Below are 22,989 nucleotides of genomic sequence, written 5' to 3'. Positions count from 1 at the left end.
AATTTTCTTTTACGGTGACACTATCTTTAACACTGTAATTTACAATATGAGTGTAGTTCAACTGTGCAGCCCAGACTTGGCAAACAAACGCTAAAAGGTACATCATCATATAAAAAGTCCAGGCAGTATTTCCCAAATAAACACAATGACTTCACTGCATAGCAAGAGCGATGTTGTTTTATTGGTCTAGAGTTAATTATGCTGAATGGGCAGCTAGAGGGACATTCTTTGTGTGCACTGCTTTACATGGTTTCCACAGGACACAAGAGCAACTCAGTTGTAATGTGAGAGATGAAAACTGTCGATTGCCACATTAAAATGTCCACACTGGAATTTTAAAAACAAAAAAAAGGAAAAAAAAGGCTTATTCCATAATTTAATAATTTCTATCCAGGAAAGGGTTAAAATATTTTCTTTAAAAAAAAAAAGAGCTAACAAAAAAAAAAGAGAATAAGATCACAGAGTCAGGTTTTGTTTGGTTGAGTTAAGAGTAATGGTCAGAGGCACTGGTTTAGGATGGGGAGAGGAGAAAGCTGCCCCTGACAACTGACAGAGGGACAATCATCCTTCTTTCCTTTGAGTTATCAGAGAAGAGAGCTTCCCCTGTAAGGACATACACAGATAGACATGACACAGGTAGACACGTATGGTCAGATCTCCACATTCAGAAGAAACCGAGCATCACATTCCCAAATCAGCACAGTCAGCTCAAAAGGAGAGAGGCCTCCCCTGGAAATAAATTGCAGTTTGAGGTCCAACTCTTCCAAGTAATGGTGTAGTGACGGGGTAAGAAGTTCGATGGCGCCCTCTCTCTGTAGATCAGGGTGCTACAGTTAAACATCATGAGTGACAGGTGAGGAGGTCGGTGCCCGCAGAAGGCCCAACGTAATAGGGAGACAGGCATTAGGTAGATGAGATAGTATACAGCATCAGTTCAGACAGGACTGAAGTGGCACAGATGACAGTTAAAGAGACAGAGTACAAGGTTTTGGTGACTGGTTGGCTCTCTTTAATGAGCCAAAGTGTCACAGTCCACATGTGCAATTTTTTAGCCGATAGCAGCTTCATCAAAAACTGCAAATCCGCCCCCCCTCCCCCCCGCTTCTGATCCCGAGTCAGTTTTCTTTTATCACACCCTCCGAACGGGATACGATACAGGTATAAGAAGAGGAGGAAGAGAGAGAGAGAGAGGGTGGTTCACAGGTCGTTCGGGTTGACGATGGTGAAGTCAGAGTCCTTGCTGTGAGTGGAGCCCTCGTCTGGGCTGGAGGAGCCCGAGGTGGTGCCGGCCATCAGGGGGTCGTGGAAGGTCCCTGCCGCGCCCTCAGGCTCCATGCGCACCAAGCCTCGCCCTCTTCTGATTGGAGGGGTGCGCTCGGCTGCAGCCCTTCCTACTCCTCCACCTCCTCCTCCTCCTCCTCCTCCTGCTCCCTCGGCTGCCTGCAGGTCTCCGTCCTGGGATACGAGGATGTAGTCGTCCCAGTTCTTACCCTCCGAGCCGAGAGAAGACGCCACCTGTGCACGAGATTACATTTTAGCTGAATCAAGGGCTTGAGCATTTTTGTCCTCTGTTGGCAAAGGTTCTCAATGCATTCAAATGCAACAGAACTCAGACTCCAGGAAGCATGTCATTAAGTATTATGATCATGTAGGAGTAGCATTATGCAGCATCATCCTGGGTTTGATTCATTTCTAGTGGGACAGCTTTAGTGTCACGTGGTCTAATCCTGCAAAGAACAATTCTGGTATAAACACTGGATCATTTTTTGGACGGCGGGTACAATTTGTTGGGATGAAAATAATCAGATTTAAAAATATTGAATACTAGATGATAAAGGTCAAACAATCAAACAAAACAACTGAAAATTAATCCTGTCTGAACTGAGTGTTATACTGCTGTTAATACCACTAAAGCTGCTGACTGAGTGCAGAAGTCGTCGACTACTAACCTGTTGCTCAGGTGGGGTCGTGGCCTGCTCCTCCTCTTCTTTCTCATCCGTGCTCACGCTCCCATCGAGGTCGGAGTCTCGGCTCGGCCTGCTGTCACCTTGCTGTTGGTGGTCACCGTGGTGACTGTTGCAACTCAGGGCAGTTTCTGCAGCTGCTGTGGAGGTGTAGTGATCGTCAGCGATGGTGATCTCTTCATTCTCCTCAGCCTCCAGCTGGCTTTGGTTGAAGCGCAGCGCCCCCTTCAGGATGTCTTTAATCTGACAGGATCGAGGGCCACAGAGGGACGTTAGAGAAACACACAAAACACAAAAATAGACCCGTGCAAAGAGAGTATCACAAACATTTATGTAGGCTCACTTATATGTTCACACACTAACCTGCTTGAGTCCAGCCAGTGAAACCAGGACCTCATCCTCTTTCTCCAAGTGTTCTTGAAGAATCACTTCCTGGATTTTACCTATGGAGACAGAGTAACTAGTCAGTCAATGATCCATCCCTTTAAAAAGGGAAAAATTCTCAAATTGAACGAATAAGTGAAATAACTTTGACCCATGCATCCAAAATCATTCCCTATTTGCTACTTGGTGCTACATTCTCCATTTTATTTGAGACCCTAATCTTTTACTTGACATCTAAGTGTACAATTAAAAAATGTGGTGTCAAAAGTAAGTGTGCTTATGTTTACTTTAAATGCACTGTCATGGTAGACAAACATGAAATAATCAGTCTAAATAAATGAATACATTGTCAAATATGTCCAAGCAAAACAACACAATGGGCTTCATACTACTGAGTGCATTTTCAAAACAAGAATCATGTCCAGGATTTGTAGCGATTGATCTGGCTACTGCTTTAGAGGCTGAAAATGATCGTAGCAATTGACCATCTGTTGCTGGTGTGCGTTTTTGGCAGCTGAACTTACAGATGTGGGTGTTCATCATCTTGGCACAGTATTTGCTCATAGCCTCCAAGTCGTTGATCTGACCCTGCAGGAAAGATACCTGGGCTTCGAGGTCCTCCTCCTGCTGATAATGCACACACACACAAAACCATGTCAGAGGTAAACAATAAAAGCACTAGGAAACAAAAAGAAGCTTGGTTACAGAGGGAAAAGAGAAGACATGCAGACAATAAGAGACTGAGCAAAAGAAATGAAGACTACAGGAAACAGACAGCAGGTTGAAATGCTCACCGTCTCTTTCTTGCCCATGGTCTTGCTGTGAGAGCGTGAGCGAGTGATGTTGAAGAACGACTCCTTCTTGGTGGCGGAGAGAGGCGGGGATGAAGTGCTGACATCACTCCCTCTGGATGGGGGGAGGGGTGGAGAGGCAGTGGAGTGACCCCGCCCGCCAGAGAAGCTTTCTGTGCTGGGAGAGGAACTTACTGTCCTGGAGCTTTGGCCTGGAAGACGTATTAACAGGTGCCAGAGAGAAGACAAAATGTTAACACACAAAGAAGGTGAACCATAATTGAAAATCTATGACCTTGCGCCCTTATGTACTTTTAAGAAACAACAATGCTGCCGTTTGGCAAAAACAATTCTCAACACAAAATCCAACTCACTGGCTGTTTCTGGAGATAAGTAAGTAAGGACGCTTTGAGTTGACCTTGAGAATTTTTTGTCAAACTGTTTCTTCCCAGGTTGAGAATTAAACTTCAAGCTCAATACTTTTGCTGTTTAGGAAGACTTAAGAAGAGGCACAGTCATATAAATAAGTACAATATATCTCTGAATATTAAAGATGTCATGGCTGATATCCCCCTCCACTCCAAAATGTGTTTTGCTTAATGTTATGTCACTTGGATGTTTGAGCTTCAATGTGCAGAATTATGTATGTAAAGAGTTTGATACTAGAAGGCTGGTTAGGTACTCATCTGCTGTAGGGGGAAGTTTTTCTGTGCTCACAATAAATCTGAGTTTGCCTAAAATCTGATGTACCTTCTAGCATGATTTGTGACACCACATCTAGTATGGAAGCCAGTAGTAGGCCAGTATGCAAACAAGTTACACTTTTAGCATGAAAGACATTTCCATATTCATATATTCTGTATTTTCAATTAGGAGGAAGGAGTAGATGTAATTTTAAGAATTCTTCACTAAGTCATTAAACTTTTTTGTGGAAAAATTATATGAGACACAAATTATTACAAACTATATAATAATATAATAAGTGTGGAGAGGATCTTTAAGGTTTTCTTTTAATATCTACCATCTATATTTAGAGCAGGAAGGGTAAAACCAGAATATGAAGCCTGCACTAGAATACTTACAGAAATACTGCTAAGTAATAGTATAAAATACTATAAAAAGCATTTACTAAGTGATTAATTTCATATACATTTAAATGATTATTAACAAAAAAGTTAATTATATGTGAAAAGTTATTTTATGTAAACTTATGTGTCAGCTGAAATTTTATTTGAATAAGTCCAACCCACCACGCTGCAGCAGGGGCTCTGATTGGCCACCTGCTATGAGTTGGTGGTAGTCATGTGTAGAGTCAGACCAATCAGAGCTGCAGCTGCTGCTGCTCTGTGACCAATGTTCATTAATCCATCATTCAAAAATGCAATTTCAATAAATCTTTTTCCAATAGCCTTTTATATGTATCTGTTTATTTATTAACTGATTATAATTAAAAACTCTAAGTCTATAATTATTCCAGGCTCCTCAGAGACAGACATGACGAAATCCTTTTTTTTTTTTGCAGTTTTCTCAGTACAAAGAACACAAGCACACTTGCAAAAAAACATGACACACAATTAACAAAATTTGCAGCCACAGTGATACAGAAACAAAGCACAAACACAGGAGAGCTTCCTCTTGAGTACATGTTCAAAGCAATGCTGACGACAGATGCCACAACACATCCATGATGCTTATGCTACTGATGTGGCTGGCTGTGATCTCCCTCTGCTGGTCGATATTCACTATTACATGCAGTGGACACTACTGTTTACTGTAATACTCTAACAGGATTCTGGATGGCGACTTTTAAGCATTAGATTAAGCAGCAGAAACAGATGACCAAACAGTCAATGTCACACTTGGTACTTAAACATGCAAGGACAGTGACAGAAGCGCAAAGGAAGGGGAGGGGGGGGGGGGTGTCACACAAGCAGTTGCCATGGTAGCAGTTACCTTGTGTGTCAGTGTGAGTCTGGGCTGGGAGAGAGACCTGAGACACTCCACCTGAAACTACATCTAACAGACAGGAGAGTCAAAGCTGATGCTGCCACATCCACACCAACCAGCGGATGCAGACATTCACATCATCTACATGCAGCTAATTCACCAGTTACATAACTGCCAACAAAAATGCACAACTTAGCTGTCCTGAAACAGATCTCGAGCAGTTTTCCTTTGGGTCTGTAGTGAGTCCTGCTGCTCACCTTTGCTGAGATGGACAGGCATGCTCTCTGACTTGAGCAGGCGGTAGTGCTGGCTCTGGCTCTGCGGTGGCGCCTGGCTTGATGGAGGCTCAGCAAGTGGGTGAGACAGGGTGGGCGCAGGGGCTGAGGCGGGGGAGGTGGATGAAGAGGACGAGGAGGAGGAATGTACCTCGCTGTTGATTGGCGAGATGCCGCTGGACCCGCTCGACATGGCTGGAGCAATGAGCTTCCTGCCGAAGCTCAGCAGGCTGCTGGAGACTTTGTTGATGTTGAGGGGAGCTGTTTTTACAGTGGAGCTGGAGCTGGAGACAAAGGCAGGAAACAAGGATTTAATGATGGAGTTGAAATGAGATTGAGGGAAAAAGCTTACATACAGGACATGAGCATGATTGTTTTGGATGTTTTACTACAAATCATAGATACTTTGTTACTGCTGCCCCTTTTCCAAACCAAACTTTAAACGTTTAGACTATTTTCCTACCTGCTAGGCAGCCATTGGTTTACATAATATTTTCCCAGAGCATAAAAACTTGCTTGAGATAGATAATCCATCACAGCAAAGAATTCAACACCTTTATTTCTCTTATAGTTGCATGCTAACAACATTATAAGCAGGGATATTAACCTATGCATTAAAGGACTCTCCAACAGCTGAGATTTGAGAGCAACATCATTGAGCTGCTCTCTTGTCAGTAAACCAATCTCAGAGGACAAACAACAAGCAAACATGCAGCACCATAAAAAAAGAAAAACTGTGAAACTTGTTGCCTCATGTAGGAAAAAATGTGTTGTTTTATGTTCAAGTCCTGAATGTCAGAGCGTTCTGTTCTTGAATGTGCTAACGAGAACAAAACTAGTCTCAACTACTCAACTATTGCATCAGTTTGAAATAAAAGATAAAAGCCATTCAGTTCTCTGTGGTGGGCTGCACATCTCAAAAGTCTCTGAAAACACTATAAGCAGTGTAAGAAGTGAATTGTGCTACAGGAGTGTTTTTTGGAATTGTTTTTTTTAAACATTTTGGCACTTCCCCCCCAACATGAAAACTGATGAATACTGAAATGTGTTATGACTGCAGTGAGGCCAAGCTAACTGTGATCTCAGTTCTCTGTGATGGTTATAAATCTGCAGAGGATGTGTGTTAAAGAATAGCCATGTGTGTGTCTTTTACCGGGTCTTGTTCATCAGGTCAGCTCCCCTTGTTTTGTAGTAATCCAGGTTCTGTTGAAACTGGTAGTTGACAGGTCGTGGATTGTTCTACAAGGAGAAAGACAGAATAAACCATTTTTATAGTAGCAAAATCAGTCAGAAAAGAGTCACAGCTGTGCGTGATACATAGGTAACGTACGAGTAAACACATCAACCTGCGCAGTTCTGCGTCTCTGTGCATGCATGACTACGTAAACAAGCAAATACATGTGCCTTGATGTTTCTGAGTCAGTACTTATGAAATACAAGCCTGTTTTCTGCACTCTCGCCCCTCTGTTAATAAGGATGATGTCACCCCCCAGGTGTAACCGTGATGTGGACGTGGTGTGACACGGTCATACACCTGCGGCTAACGCTGTCACTCGGGATCAGCACCTTCCTGGATTTTCATCCCAGGAGAGTAGTGGACAGGAGCGTGGAGAGTCGTCGTGTTTGGGTGTGTGGGTCAGTGAGTTTGGAGGGAGAACAGAGGATTGCTTGTAACTTGCTCAGGTCAAAGAGTTGGTAATTTTAGATTAAAATGTGCACATACATGTCAGTGGCTGATATGTGAACCTTCTGTGTATGAGGAGTAGTACGTGAGAGTCTCCGACTGAGCGTGTGTGTGTGTGTGATAGGTAAAGAGAGTGAAACACGAGAGCGACAGGAAAAATGTGCAAAATTATTTCGAAATTTAGTATATATTCACATTAACCAAGATTGCAGAAGTTCAAAAGGTGTCGACACATCATCTTGTTTTCACTGTCACTGTCTTACAGTTAGTGGTCAAATGTTCAAAGATTACAAATGATGATTACATCATTGCAGTAGGAAGTAACCACTACAATTTGGCAGTGACATTTTCAGGAACTAAAGTGTTTTCATGTTCAGACTCAGAAGTGGGATTTTCCTTTATTACACTGGGCAGTTATAATCATCTCCACTGTGTTCATGTTCATGATTTTGTGTACTGAAAGCTTATCTGCACACGAAACAGAGGGCTCAATGCCTTAACAAACAATGGTCATGAGATAAAAACATTTGTATTAGACGTGAGGAGTTTGAAAATAAATTAACAAAACTGTACATGCAATCTGTGGCAAGAGGTACAGTATGCAAAGCTCGAATCCATCAAAAATCCAGTAAAGTTTCACTTACTTGTGAACCATGTCAAAGCCAAATTTCCATCCCTTTACAATCAACATCAAACTAGTAAACATTTCATACTAGTCACTAACTCAGAGCCCGCATGGCTGAACAGGGAGTGTAATCAATTGCAGGGACATGAAATCATCTCACTTCCAAGAATTCAAATGAAGCTTATTGATAATAAGATAGGGTCCGGTCTCCTTGGAGACACAACTTCATAAACAAGAGGGTAAATGGATATATTTTTTTTGTGACTGAAAAGCCGCTGGGTCTCAATAAACATCTGAACTCATCTTGTTTCTTCTAGATATACACGAGCAGAGGATCCCACTTTTTCCCCCACTCATGTAAGAATATTTTTCTAGGAAGCTGTAATGCAATTTTTTTTTTACAGTAATCTTGCAGAATTAGTTATTTTCTTTCTTATACTCCTATTTATGAGGCATTACATGTGAGATTATGTGCGTGATCTGCAAGTGATCTCTAGGTCTATTTCAATGTCACAGGATCATCTGTTACATACATTTCATTATATGTAAATATCAAACATGCGTATACTGGATTTGCACTTCCTCTTTATTATTTACTATTGCACCTGTGCCTTGTTTATTTACAGTAAATACCTTCATAAACCATAAATGTAACCAATGAGTCTGAGGAACTGAAACATTTGCTGCCAATTTTAACTCCATTTTTCTCACAAAGCAATAAAGCTGCGGAAGGTTCTGGTCTACACTACATGACTGTTGTTCTAGGATTTCAGCCCACTGATTTGTGTGTGGGTGAGTGTTTCACTTCTGCAAATCTTGAGTAAAAAAGGAAAAACAGCTTGCACACTGCAGGGCTCCAATGTCCACCTATAATTTATTGCATCAAGGTGACATTTAGAGCACTACTGCTCTTCATCAGACTCAAGACCCTGCCTGTGTGTGCATACACCTAGCTTATACTTCTGCAAATCTTCTCCTCCCTCTGCAGAAAACATGAAAATCATTTTCTTAGCATAGTAGCTCCTTTGCTATATTGAATAAATACAGGAGGAGGGGGCACCTTCAGCTCGAATTCAAGCTCCAGGAAGATTTATTTGTTTGAACATTTCTCCCTTTCTCTTCCCCATTTTAACTTGTGACCGGTTAGGCATAATGAAAGTGCTTGATAAGCAACATCGAAACCTTCTGGGAAAGGGTGAAAGAAAGAAAATCACCATGTACTGTATAATCAATTGCCAATAACTATACAAGTGTGTTTGTCTCCTTACTTTGGGATCTCTGAGGAAAAGAGACTTCTGCAGCAGAGCATTGATGTCTCCTATTGGAGGGTAGTGCATTAGCAGGCCCAGGCAGGTCTGGAAGTTACTCGCAATGACTGAAACAGACAGATGGACAAATGCAGTATTAGTGATGCCTCAAAATAACTTTAGAATCCATTCCAATATAGTACATTTCTGAATCAACCAATCCAATCTATTGATAAGTTATAAAATTTAGATCTAATCTGTTGTTAGGATCAAACCTGGGACCTCTCCAGTATGGGACGGGGAAGAAAAACATAAGAACAACACCACCTGCTAGGAAGCATCCCAGTGACAACTGACCTACCCACAACTGCATTACTGTTCATCCAGTGCACAATCAAGAGTGTCAAAACGACATTCTCTTTCAAAGTGTGCACAGAACAGCAGCTGAAAGTGCAGACTGATCGAAAGGTTTTCTGAAATGCTACATTCATGTACATTTGGCTCCTTAGCATCTGCTGTACAACAGCAGGGATTCAGTGTCTTACTAAAAGACACTTGAGTAGGGGCAATGCTCGCCAACATTAGAGCTTAAACCTATTTCTTGCTTGTGTGCATGGTAGTCAAGATCTACTATATTCTATTTAAAGCAATATGACTCCATCTGATTAAATGAGGTGAAGTAAATCACATTCTTCCAGTTAAGTGTGTCTCATGAAATCACATGCTGCAAAGACAACACATGGCTTTATTGGATTATATCAGTAATGGAGCGTACGAGCATCTCGGATGTAGAGCAGCATGGCCACAAAGATGTAGTCCACCAGGTCCAGAGTGATGCTGTCAGCAAACAGCGCGTCCCACACCACCAGCAGGTCCTGGAGTGGAAACTCACGGCCAAACAGCAGACGTACCCACCGGCTGAAGGGGCACAAAGACACGATCAAAAACACGGTAACTGTGAGGGTCAAGAAAAGGAGCGGTAGCGCTGAACTGAAGCTGTGTGTACTGACATGCCATAGATTTGTGGGGCGATCTCCAGCCGGTTGAGGTGCATGTGCAGCTCCACGTCGTGCTTCTTCACCAGCTGGTCCTGGATGCGGTTGACTTTGGTCACTATGGCAACAGATGGCCCTGAGTCCTGGGGCCGAGCAAACGGGATGCTGGTCAGCATCTCTTCTTTACCCTGGAGTAGGAGAACATAATGTAATTAGCATATCATTATATAAACATCAGTTTGCACCATATGATAAACATTTACCACACATGTTGAAAAGGAGCAATACTGACAAATACACAGTTTCTTTTTGGCAGATCATACAATTGTCTGAGTTCATATCAAGCCAAAATGTGCAAGTTGTTTCAAGTGTTTTCAAGTGTTAATTACTTTCTTTTTTCTTTATTGCACACTAGAACTAACATCAATAGCCTTACATCAGCATACCAAGTATAGTCTTCTTCATGTCATCACAAACCGATCAAACTCACCCTCCTCACTTCCCTCTCAAAGCTGGAGAACCACGGCTCTGCTGTGTCCATCAGCTGGGAGAACAACGCACTATAGACAGCAGGTTGTGTGTGCGTGAGTGGAGACAGAAAGAAATAAAAAAAAAAACAAGAAAACAAAGAAGGGACACACTGAGAGATGAAAATAGACATGTGAACCATTTCAGATTATGTGAAAAGTAATGAAATTTTTCATTCTGGACTAGCACATTACTGTTATCAATTATTTGTCCAATAATAAGAGTGCACTCACTAGGCATCATGCTCAAGGTACAGTGGGTTTAACAGACACTTCATCTCCTCACTGTGGGAAAAAAAAGAGAGAATCCTGAAACTGATCCGTACCCAAATAAATGCAGAAATATTTCAGCTAGAGAAGCAGAAGCAGATCTAAAAGGTGTTAAATGCGACTACTGTAGCGGGTGACAGATACAGTTTCACAGGTAGTACTGTAGGAACTGACCTGGGGCTGGCTGTCTCGCTGGCATGCTGGAAGGCTTGATGGTCACAATGCAGCACAAACACTATGGGAGCCAGTAACTCGTGCATCCCCTACACACAGAGGGGAAGAGACAGAGGTAGAGGGGTGTATGAGGGCAGGGGGGGAGAGAGAGAGAGAGAGAGAGAGAGAGAGAGAATATGGTTCATTTGTGGTCAGTCTTTCTTTAATAGTGATGCACGAGGTTTCTAATCTGTGATGACAGGTTTAATTTAGATATTGTTAGCCACTGCCCAGCCATGTGTCACTTCGAGTTTGCAAAAAAGTTGCTGTACTAGCCGTCTATTCATTCACTGGCACCTGTTACAGACACTGATAATGATTAGGTTACAAAAGCATTTTGTTCCTTAGTCTGAGCTGACTGATCACTGAAAAGCCTACACACACACACACACACACACACACACGCACGCATATGTATAGACTAGACTATAAACATTATGGCTCTGCAGGAAAGCCTATACCTGTTTATAAAGTAACTGTTCATTTTCTCTGGCGTAACAGAAGAGGATGTCTGTCAGCTTGGTCCTCACATCCTCGTCCTGGAAGTAACAAATCTCAGGGAACCTTAAGTGAATGGAAAAAAAGAGAGGAGGAGTTTACTTCACGTCGACAGCAGAAGGCTTTGGGGTGTTCAGTATAGACAATAAAATAAAGCAATTTAACAAACAGTATGGTAGTGACACTGACGTTCTCAACACGTCTTGTTTGATCATCCCCTTCAGCTCTTTATCCTGGAAGAACTTGTTCCACAGGCTCTGGACAGGGGAGGACAAATGACAAATTGGTTGTCAGAGGGATGACTGTGGCGCCACAGAAAGTAGAAACAGTGAATGAATTAATAAAATAATCAATCCATTAACCAAAGATAGATGGATCAAAATGTCTTTTTAATTTAGTTTTCTATAACTTTTTTTTTAACAATACTCAACTCCATTTTGCAGTTCTGTTATTGTCTGATCAATAAACCAAAAACTGAAATTCTAATTACGTAAGAGAAAAGCCACTTTGGTGTAATTCAGCAGACTTTTGTGTATCATGAGTTTACCTAAAATGCCCCGTTAACACATCATTTTTTGGGTCCCTAATTTCTTACAGTAACAAGGAAGTTTCATTGAAAGAACTATGTAATTTGGTACTAATTCCAGCAGCTGCTTTTGGTACTGAAGCAGCTGTTGATTTCAATTTTTATTTTTGCATCTTGTTTTGCAGCTGATCTGCCGTGCAATGATTAAAAGACATTCAAGTTACACTTGCAATGAATTGGAATTGTACTATTTCCTATATAAAGAGTAAGAAATTACATAATCCTTCCTAGGGCGCATCCTAAGAATAAAAAAAAATATTGGGGAAGCACAGACTCATAAAATTAAGTGTTACCAACTTCTCCAGCTGGCCAATAAGAGCTCTTGTTACCTTTGTGTTATTATGAGTGTGGTTTTCTGGGTGCACACCATCACCCAATCAGAGACTGTAAGTGGTAAAGTAGTAGACAAGTTGTGAGGTGTAAAATAAATTAATAGAAAAAAAAAACAAGATTAGTTTCTAGATGTTTTTAAATATTTTATTAATTCTAATTATGCCTCATTAATGCCTAATTCAATGGCTTTATAATTCAATCTGTTTATGAATCAACAATGAATCACTGAAACAGTCTATAATTATTACAACAACACAGTCTGGAGGGAATGTATTAGAGTCATATTTTAAATGCAAATATAAACAGCTGACTGACTGGCAGACAGAGAACGAACACCACACACACACACACACACACACTCACCCCCTCATCCTGTGACAGCGGGTTGTTGACCACCAGGTCCTGCTGGCCTGCAGCCTTGCGAGGGTTCGTGATGTGCTGTGACAAAAAAAAAAACCAAACGCACAGCTGTACATTATGACCGTTCACAGATCAGTGGTCACAGTTAATACCTCAAGGGCTGCACAGCTAAAAACGCATGATCATATTGTGACTTGAGTTATCAAGCAACTACTGCAAAAAATAGGCTGTTATAGGATCTGTTCTCTATAAAATGTCAGTGATTTTGTTCCTCAGAATAATATTAATAAAATTCTGACCACTGTATCTGGAAAAATAACTGAGGGGATTATTTAATGCAGCAGAAATGTCTGCAAAAAGACAAGAAACCTCTGCAACTTTGGGTTTCTGACTGTTTGTCATCACGCTGAGGACAACGGCCACAGAGAGGTGCTCTCACCGTCTCTTTAATCTTCTCATACTGGGCTCGGAGCTCCTTGGTCTTGTTGATCCACTGACTCTTGTCTTCTGGAAGAGCCTCCAAATATAACTGCAGACACCCAGCACACAGGTTAGCGCATGCTATCTAAACAGAAGTCATGAATATGCAGAAAACTTTCAAAACTAAACTCTAGGCTGCTGTTCCCAAACCGCACACCGATTCACCACCAAAACAAGGCCTTCAAGCTGCCAGAACTGCGGTGTTTTCTGAAGCGGTGAAATTGCCTAAGCCACTCTAATCAAACTCGATAGGACTGCTTGATCCGTTTGGCAGTTACCTTCCAGCATACGCTCCGAAAGCGGCTGCTCCTCAGTCGACCGTTGATGCCTGCCTGCCGGATCCTGGCCAGGTAATTACTGTTGAGGAACAAGTCGTCCCATTCTTTCCTGCGCATGGGGAGAGGAGGCAGAGGACGAGGAGATTTATGAGCTTCTCACCCCAAATTGGGCACAGCGTTCCATCTAATGTGTCATCCAGCAGTGAATCAAGAGGTTGGAGAGCTGAGTCGGGCCAAGAGTTTACGGTACGCCGACACAAGGAAATACTGCAAACACTCACCTATATGAGAGGAAGGTTGACTGAGACTGTGAGTAACTGCTGCTGTCAAGAGATCCTCCTGTTAAAAAACAGACACACACACAACCACAAGGGGGAGACGTAAACAATCACAGCTAGGGAGTAAAACTAGGGATCAATAATTTTTAAAGCTCATAAACACAGGGCCATAAACAAAAACATAACCTCTGACAACTACCATAACAAGGAACTGGCCTTTTTACTGCTTCCAAATGACTCATCAAAAATCCTGGGGGCCTCTTTCTAACCATGTAGGAGAGAATAAAAAGAGCCAGAAGCAGGCAAAGTGACGACACACAGTAAAGCACCGTACTCCTCTTTGTCTTCATTGCCAGTAATAAGTCTAATTTGTCCTGCAGGTGAACATGCATTCAAGTCGGAGAGCTGTCTATCAACATTAATTACAGGAGTAGATCATTCCACAGGGACAATCAGTATGAATATTCATCAGTTCCACAACACGCCAGCCCCCAACATTTTCTCCATCTCTCACACGCACTCGTAAACATAAAAAACACCCTCAGCCCGGGGGCGTCGCCAGCCACGTCTGTGACTCACACTTCACAGTCAGCTCCAAATTTCTTTCTTTTTTTTTTATTATTATCTCTCTTTTTCTCTTTTTCTGTACTTACTGTGACTGTCTCTTCTACTCTACGCCTCGACTACAGGTAAGAGTCTCTGTTCAGGCCTCTGTTATCTCTTGAAGGGGATTAGGAGGTTATGAAGTGACTTAAAGAAATATCTAGAGCTTGGTTCTTTAACATGTAAACAAAAGAGGACTCAATTAAGGGCAACATGACAGAAGCACTGATATGTATATAGCGTGCGTCTAAGTCCCAGGACAGTCTAGTATCTGACAGCTAAGACCGAGAGTTGACGTACTGCTGCGGTTCTTGTTGAAATTGTTGAGCGGGTCGAAGCCCGTCTCCTGCTGCTCGTCTGTCTGGAGCGGGTGGCGGGTCTCAAAGTTGGGGTGCTGCATGACGGCGACCCAGCCGGACCTGGAGGGAGTAAAACAAACGACAAAACTGAAGAAAATAACCATCACAGGTTAGCAGAGCAGTGCAGCTAGCAGATCAGCAAGAACACAAGTCAAACTTTGAGTATCACATGTCACGTTATGGATGACTTTTGAACTCTCAAAAGACCCAGTGATAAAGCAAAATAGGTTACATTTAAACGGGTCAGGGACACTGACCTTCGATCAGAGACTGTGCTGACATGCATCTATCCTGCTGAGCTGTTCTCTAGCTGACCGTGACCTCTGCCCTCTCCATGAAGGGGTGCGAACAAAAAATAACTACTGCAGAAAGTAAAGTCTGCCTGCTACTAACTAACTAACCAACGATAAACATTTTTGAAATGTTTTATCTCACTACTTACTGTCACAGCCTTGTAATTCTCCTCAGCCAAGACTCAGAAGATAAGGATGTTTCTGGAAGAGGAAGAAGGGACAATAATGAAATAAAACACCTTCAGCGTAAGGAGAAATAAATAATACTGCTCTTTAGAGGGCCAAAAAAATTATTTGGTGTTATTAAAGGCATGTTAATCGCTAATGAAAAAGGAACAAAGAAGGAAATGGAAGGTAAACCATAAAGCTTTGACATTAAATTCACTATACAACATGATAACAAGAGATAACTAATGAGAACATGATATAAATATTAAAAAAAAATACTTTTCAGAAAACAAAACTGACAACTTTGGTTACACTTCTTTGCGTTGTGATGATCACAGCTACAGTTTATTCACCTTTTGCATTTAACACAACTTTGCTGCATAAAATAAAAGCACTGACACTGATTACAGTCAGTGAAGAATGGCTTAAATTAACAAGAAGCACTTGAGCTGCCTGATGTCCCGCCATACTCTCTGTGATATATTAAACATAAGCAGTAATGCTAATTAGGTCATTAAGTAGGCAAATTAATGCATTAATTATATATTTTGATACCAACAATCTGGTCCTCACATGACACAAAAGACAGTATGAACGGTGAGTCTGGAATTATTCAGGCACTACTACAGTAAATTAAAAAGTAATATCAAATTATAGAAATGGCATGTTGGCAATTGGAAAAACATAAAAAAAAAAAAAAATCACATAAATCAGAAAAATCTATGACCCCAAGAGAAAATGAATAAACAAACAATTACATAAGGGTAAGGAAACTGTAAATGTCATCATCAGTGAATTTAGGGTGCAGTGCAGGAGATCTAGACAATAAACTGACCTTATCCAATTACCATCATGAAATCTAAATTCTAAATATCTAAATATTTCTGAGATCTAACTTTACTTGTGCAGTTATTTTCAAGAAGTAGTCTGAATCGATTATAATGACAACAGCTACAGAAACCAATGACATCTAAGCAAACATTCAACCAATCAATCAGCTTACAGTCCAGTCCAGAAGGCCAAATTAGACTTTAATTAATCAGGACAAACATTTCAGAAGTTAGCCAACAGCACCAAGGTAACTAAAAAATTCATCTGCAACAACTGATAATTGGTTAATTGTTTAAGCTGTTTACCAATAAATGTAGGCCTTTAATGCTTGTATCTGTTTTCTATCATTATATGCATATCTTGTGTTTTTGACTGTTGGTTGGATATAACAAGCAATTTCAACAAAACCATTTGAGCCTGCGAGAAATTGCAATTTTCTTGATTAATTGATTAATTTTTGATCTATTACAATGTTAAAAAATGGTGAAAAATTTCAATCACTGTTTCCCAAAACCCAAGATGGAACCTCTTGTTTTGTCCTGACCAACAGTCTACAACCCAAAGATATTCAGTTGAACTAACACTGACCTGACGAAGAAATCGGAAAATATTCACATTTAAATTGCAACCAGAGAATTTTGGCATTTCCTCTTCTTAAAAAAAAAAAAAAAAGTTGCTCAAAACAATCAATCGATTATCCAAATAGTTTCCTATTAATTTTGTGTCAATCAACTAATCGTCGCAGCTCTAGACGAAATCATTAACAGATTACTAAAAAAACAATTATTGTTCGTTGTAGCCCTAATAGTCAGATCAGACATACATACTGTACAAAGTCAGAGCTAAATGTGAGAATTTACAGCCTAATTATTGTTGTCAAATAGTCCAGTTCAGCAGCAGACAAAGCAAGTTCATTTAAAAAAAAAAAATCAGAACCAGAACCCAAAATAAAATAAACACATCAAAAACAAACAACATAAAATGAACATCCTCTCCAGGTAAATCCTGAGCCAGCTCCTCTCCTCTCTGCCAGACCATCACAGCTCTGAGAAAAGTTTCACTTTCTCTGTGAGACGCTGCAATCTAGGTTAACCAATTCTGCCTCCATTCTTTATCCGGCTTGGGATTATTCCACGTTTATGAATATGGTTAGCCTAATACACAGGCCTACAGAATAGCGCGCTTCCACAGAGCATTATGTTTTCTTTCGCTTTATTAATTGTGGAAATAACACAACAAAGGCATCTCTTAAACCTATTAACCATGTGAATGGAACACTGCTCAATAAATCAGCAACACGCCATCAAAATAGAAATAATTTTATATGCATAATGTATGTGCCTGTTTTCTTAGGAAACATCTGTTCTCCTCCAAGACTAATGCTCTCCTTAAGTCTGTGGGGTTTTTCTCCCCTCTCTCATAAAAAGGACATTATCCCATTAAATAACCAATCCACAACTATAGGGAAAGACAGAGGAATGTTGTGAATAGGTATCTCCAGTTATATCATGTTGATTTAGTTTTTCTTTGACATGAAAGATATATAAAGTCTCCTGAGTGACTACAAAAATAATAATATTCTCACAGAATATTCATTCATATTATCACTATCACACTAAAATCTGTCAAGTGTCACAAAGTGTCAGAAGATATTTTGAGGCACATTTTTCCCCTCACAGGCTCGCAAACACATCCAGCACTTCGTCCCTTCCTTCATTCCAAAAATAAATTCATTCTAAACTTTTTAAAGAGGCCTTTACAGATCTCTCATGCTTTTGAGGACACATGTCTTGTGTGTCTGTACAAGCCTTTGTGAGTGAGGGAAAGACGATGCAGACGGAAAACTTGAGGCCTCGCTGTGTTAGCAGCACAGTTGCCTGAAGCCACTCTTCTCTTAGCCTTCTGCTGCCTTCATTAGTTCCTCCCGGAGTCGTACGTGAAATGACATCCTAACTTTACTACATAATAATCAACGCAAATTAGCTTCTGCATAATTCAACCTGCTGCACCTGGAGACACCTCAATAATTCAAAACAGGGATCTTTCATGAAATAATCAAATCAATACATAATGAAATGTATAAATAAATCAACAGACAAATAACGCCGCGTCCATCTGTTCGGAGGTAGAAGATCTGTTCCTGGGATTTACAACAACAGCAGCCATGAAGTAAAAAGTCAAACTGCAGCCACTACAGTATATTGTTACATACGTTAACACTTCTTGACCATTTTCTGTTTCAGTTCAGAATGATCACCTAAAGCAGTGCCAATAATTTAGGCAGTGTGAAGCACAAAATTCAGGTCCGAGCCTCTTCCTTCAATAATTGTTATGAATTTGTGGTACGAAACACTTCCCCTTTCACATCCCTTTAAACTCAATCTGAAAGGAACCATATATATATACATACATACATACATACATACATACATACATACATACATACATACACATATATATATATATATACATATATATGTATATCACTGGACTGGAGCCTAAAACTTTCCTCTACTTTCCACTGGATTAAAGCTACAGCATCACATTCCTTAGTAACATGAGAATATTTCAGAGCTGCAGATCAGCTGACAGTTAAGGGGCTCGGGGCTCACCTCAACACGACAGCCAACTTGGCAAAATTCAAATTCACTTCAGCTCTTCTCACAAGCACTGAGGCACGTTTTGGTCGTGTATTGGCTGGATGACCACATGCTAAACATCCCATGTTCATGTTGATCTAACGTGAAGGAAAAAAAAACACGAAGAAAAGCTTCTGCCTGCTCCGAGCTCATTGGCCTAAAAGGCATAAAGGCTAAACTATTCTGAAACTAAACCCAGCTTAGTCAATTGTATTAAACGTTGTGCTGCCTGTGCTTGCAGAATTTCCATTTAGAGACATCTGACTGACTTACAACTGTAGTTCCTATCAAAACGAACAGGGTGGAGCCTCATTTCCAGCTCTGCTTTCAATCATTTCTAACATAAGTCTAGATTTTAAGTTTTTCAGGCCTCATTTCATCTCTAAGATTGCTAGAGTCATCTGATGTCAAATAAATTCAGAAAAAGAAACAGTACACTGACTCTTCAGAGGATGAATATTCACAAAGAGCTCGGCAAACAGCGATGAGAGGAGCTGTCAGTGGCAGCTACAGTCGGAGAGGAAGACTGAAGTTTAGTCAAAGTGAAACACCCCAGCTAAACAAACTCACATGCCTCTACTTCAACACACAGCAAGAGCCCAGGGGCCTTCACAGTCACATGCTCCGCAAGAGGCTGAGAACATGCTTGGGACCTTAACCTTGGCAAATACCGTGAACTTGCTGGGTCCTGACTGATTCAATTACCAAATACACGACTAGAGATGAAACTTGACAGATATCTCTCTGTATACGAGCTCTGGAGCAGGAACCTCTCAAAAGGAGTCGCAGGATCATCAGCGGCATAAGAGAGGAGGGGGGGAAAAAAATCCCTTAATTTCCTCATGGGCTTTTTTTTCCCCTTGTGAATTCAAGGATAATTTAACCTCTTCGTGCTTCTAAAAACTAGGCCTGACACATTATTCTCACATATTCAACCAGTGCTGAGGGGTCAAGCTAGGGCTGGGCAATATATCCAAATTATACCAATATCATGATATGAGACTAGATATCGTCTCAGATTTTGGATATCACAATACTGCAAAAGTGTTGTCTTTTCCTGGTTTCAAAGGCCGCATTACAGTAAAGTGATGTAACTGTATGAACTTGCCAGACTTACCCACTTAGTCATCATATCCACATTACTGATGACTATTAAAAATCTCATTGTGTGAATATTTTGTGAAAACACCAATACTCATCCCTACAATATTGTCACAATATCAATAATGAGGTATTTAGTCAAAAATATTGTGATATTTGATTCAGTCCATACCACCCAGCCCTAGGTTGAGCCACAAAAGTTGTGAACCACTGCATTACAGGAAGAGCGATGGTGCAAGAAGAATAAGGAAGAAGAAACTTTTTAACATCCAGGAGCAGTCAGCGGTTTGTGGGAACAGCCTGTGAAGTTGAACAAGTATAAAAAAAAATTACAACCTACTTCCCGTCACTGTTCCGTAAAGCAGTCACGTGCAGTCCAGGCTATAGTCTCCCAAAACAATACACAGGTTGGGTTTTAGTTAGTAAGGGTCAACAACACAACCCCTGGCCTTCTTTCTTAATTCAAGAGGCTTTTTTTCTCTAGTCCAAAAATACCCTGCAAACATTCAGACTGTACTCTTCCTGCACACATTTTCACACTGAAACGGTCCTTGGACGTGTGGAGATAAGTGTGAAACCGCATTAAAAGTGTGCAGGCAGGCAATGTTAGCTCTCACCAATCCTCTGCACTGCCCTGAACCCATCACTAAATCTGTCAGGCAGGGTGGCGCAGCCCGAGAAAATGGTAGGTTAAAGGCACACAACACTAGCAAACCTGCTGTAAAGAGAAAAAACCCTGCATCTTTCATATTATAATTCACAGCCAAAGCAAGACAATGTGTGTATAATTTGACATAAAACGCAATGACCGTGAATGATGCACCATGCAGCCGCTGGGATTATTATTACGCAGGCAGGGCAAGACGCCAAACTACAGCTAGCTTTTACCGTGCGTCGGCTAAGCAACGCTGAAAGAGTCTAAACTTGTTCAGATAAACTTAACAACGACACGCTGTAGCTGTCACAGCTGCCTGAATATGACCAGAGATGGACATGAAAGCAGGTAAGCTAATGTGACGGTAGCCTGGCCATTAGTTAACGTTAGCAAGTTGTAACCGAGCCGACGCACGGGCCTGTCCCGACTTCCGACACGCACAGCTGCTGCAAACACGCAGAGAAATACTCACACGGGTTAATATAAGTGTCCGTAGTGGAACATGATAATCCATAAACTGTGGTTCAGATACCTGTCCCGGTCATGCACGACTCCACATTCTGCTGTTTCGGAAATGTTGGTGGTTTGTAAACAGTAGCGGGTCAGGCGGATGTGCTGAAGACCAGCTGACGGATCACGTGACCGGAGAGCTGAGGGCTGACGATGCAGCAGCAGCTTGCAGGTAGATCGTATATATATGTATATATGAAGTGCTCCCACATTGACTACACATGCCTTTAGTGGCGTATTCAGACCGTATTGTAAAATTGTTCTATATGTGTACGGCCGGTTTTTGTGTTTTATGAAGATTTGGTTGAACTTAAAAGTGCAGTCAACCTTTTTGGCAGTAGTGATAACTATACTGTACTTTGACATTGAAAATAATTTTGGTCTGCAATCAATAGCAGAAATAATTAGGTAATATGTATAAATGTATAATGTATAATGTACAATACACACATACATACATAAACACACAAAAAGGAGGCAGATATACTGTACTTTTTGCATTAGTTATATTTATTTTTCAGTTTAAGATTTTTTCAAAACATTTGATAATTTTACATGATACACTGTTCTATAGGCTATAAACTACAGCAATATGTAAACTAATTAAAATCAGCACTCCCTCAACCAGCTTCAACATTATAATGCTGCTTACATGTTGATGCAGCAACAATAATAATAATCCACTAATATAATATATCCTAACACACTGAAAGGGGTCAGGCTGCATAATAAGTACTTTTACTATTAATTGTTTTAAGGGGCCCTTTTTTACACATCAAGATCAGCTTACTAGTAATGATTAGTACAACTCAATGTCTGAAAACAGTCGTATAATGTCTCCTGTGGCTCTGGCAGAAGCTTTGTCAGGTCTGGAAAATTACTGAATTGACATGACTTGAGTCATTTCAGTTTTGGCTTTGAGACTACAAAATTAGTAACAGAAACCCTATATTGCAAAATGGAGACATGAAGTTTGAAAGACAGGGGTCAAGTTTCCATCCAAACGTAGCACAAATGTGCACTGAATTCCCAGAAAATCCGCAAAATAAACGCAAGTTAATGTGCATTTCCTTCCATTGCTGTTATGCAAATATTATGAGTTGGCCACAAAAAGATCAAGAGTTGGTGGTGCTAAATTATCCTGTCAGGTGGCATTAAACCATTGCAGAAGAAGAGGGTGCTTCTACTGTAGATGTAATTAAAAGCGTCAGCCAAATGCTTTTACAGTGATATTTAAGTCACATGCTTCATGTCTATGTCATGATATATTCGCTAAGTCTGTTTCCAGTGCACTTTGTTGCATTTTGTTTTTATTGCTACACCAACGATTCCACCTCAGCCAAGTGTATACATTTTTTGTTTGTGATATTTCAGCTTTTTCTTTTTTCGCTTTTTTTTTTTTTAATTTGTAAACTGAAAATGTGCATAAAAAACAGGTGAACGGAAATGCAGTTATGGGTATACAACCAGACGGGGAAGGTCTAATGAAAGATGCTTTCAAGTAGCATTGTGGGAAACGTAGGATCCTATGGAGGATATTGACCCATGATGTGAACCAAAAGTTCCGCTGGAACAATGTTGACCATTCTTTTCTTTTTATCTGTGTCTTGCAAGTGCCCCCAACTTTATGGAAGTGCAATACTAAATTGCTGGAGTGCCCCTTCAAGCAAATTTGGCTTATAATATTTTGCTGTTATACACTGTTTTACATTTACTTATGTAAGTAAAGAATCTGAATCTTCTTTCACCATTTCGACCAAGTTTTCTGGAAAATGACATCATCACATGGGCCTATCTATCTCTGTGAAAAAATGTGTATCTTTTATTGTGTAGGCCAAAATTAAATTGCACTTCCTTGTCAAATTTAACCTCTTGGAATATATACAGAGGCCTACAGGGAGTTGGTGATATTTCCAATAACTGATCATCATAGCCACTCACCAGGCAGGCAGAAACGATCCGCTGTCTCACATACCACAAGCTAGACTAAGATCTTTGCCAAGATTGCTCTATTTGGGCTTAATGGCGAGCATTCCCCTTGCAGTCTACTATATAGCCCTATGCTTACCTTTTTCCCTGTCCTTCTCAGTCAGGT

General features: G+C 40.7%; 1 protein-coding gene across 5 annotated transcripts; it reads right to left on the bottom strand.

Moving 5' to 3' along the window:
* Window positions 1-150: 150 nt before the first annotated feature.
* On the bottom strand, window positions 151-21,044 carry tbc1d5 (TBC1 domain family, member 5). 5 transcript variants are annotated; one of them, XM_042434935.1, is made up of 23 exons: window positions 20,857-21,044; window positions 15,140-15,191; window positions 14,639-14,757; window positions 13,739-13,796; window positions 13,458-13,566; window positions 13,139-13,228; window positions 12,703-12,777; window positions 11,610-11,677; window positions 11,384-11,486; window positions 10,884-10,972; window positions 10,674-10,724; window positions 10,403-10,472; window positions 9,928-10,100; window positions 9,693-9,835; window positions 8,939-9,045; window positions 6,515-6,600; window positions 5,344-5,645; window positions 5,093-5,155; window positions 3,143-3,351; window positions 2,873-2,975; window positions 2,328-2,407; window positions 1,950-2,207; window positions 151-1,515 (listed from the first exon to the last, which is right to left on the bottom strand). In XM_042434935.1, the coding sequence occupies exons 3-23, from the start codon at window positions 14,736-14,738 to the stop codon at window positions 1,198-1,200; spliced, it is 2,655 nt and encodes an 884-aa protein (XP_042290869.1). In that variant the 5' UTR covers window positions 14,739-14,757; window positions 15,140-15,191; window positions 20,857-21,044; the 3' UTR covers window positions 151-1,197. The 5 variants fall into 5 exon arrangements, with proteins under 5 accessions (XP_042290869.1, XP_042290868.1, XP_042290870.1 ...); XM_042434934.1 differs by having other exon boundaries at window positions 20,917-21,044; XM_042434936.1 differs by having other exon boundaries at window positions 2,873-2,972; window positions 20,917-21,044.
* Between the last annotated feature and the right edge of the window lie 1,945 nt (window positions 21,045-22,989).

Source organism: Thunnus maccoyii, chromosome 15 (assembly GCF_910596095.1).
Source record: "Thunnus maccoyii chromosome 15, fThuMac1.1, whole genome shotgun sequence".
Classification (NCBI taxonomy): Eukaryota; Metazoa; Chordata; class Actinopteri; order Scombriformes; family Scombridae; genus Thunnus; species Thunnus maccoyii.
The sequence above is the reverse complement of the archived record's forward strand: the minus strand, read 5'-3'. Positions and strand labels throughout refer to the sequence as shown.

Bases quoted from the DNA above. Each gene is read 5' to 3' on its own strand.
- tbc1d5 (XM_042434935.1), bottom strand. From the start codon at position 14,738: ATGCAGCACCCCAACTTTGAGACCCGCCACCCGCTCCAGACAGACGAG. The intron at 13,797-14,638 runs GTACGTCAACTC...GTTTTTTAACAG, and splicing joins TTTCAACAAGAACCGCAGCA to GAGGATCTCTTGACAGCAGC. The intron at 2,408-2,872 runs GTAAGTTCAGCT...CTGTCTCCATAG, and splicing joins GATGATGAACACCCACATCT to GTAAAATCCAGGAAGTGATT.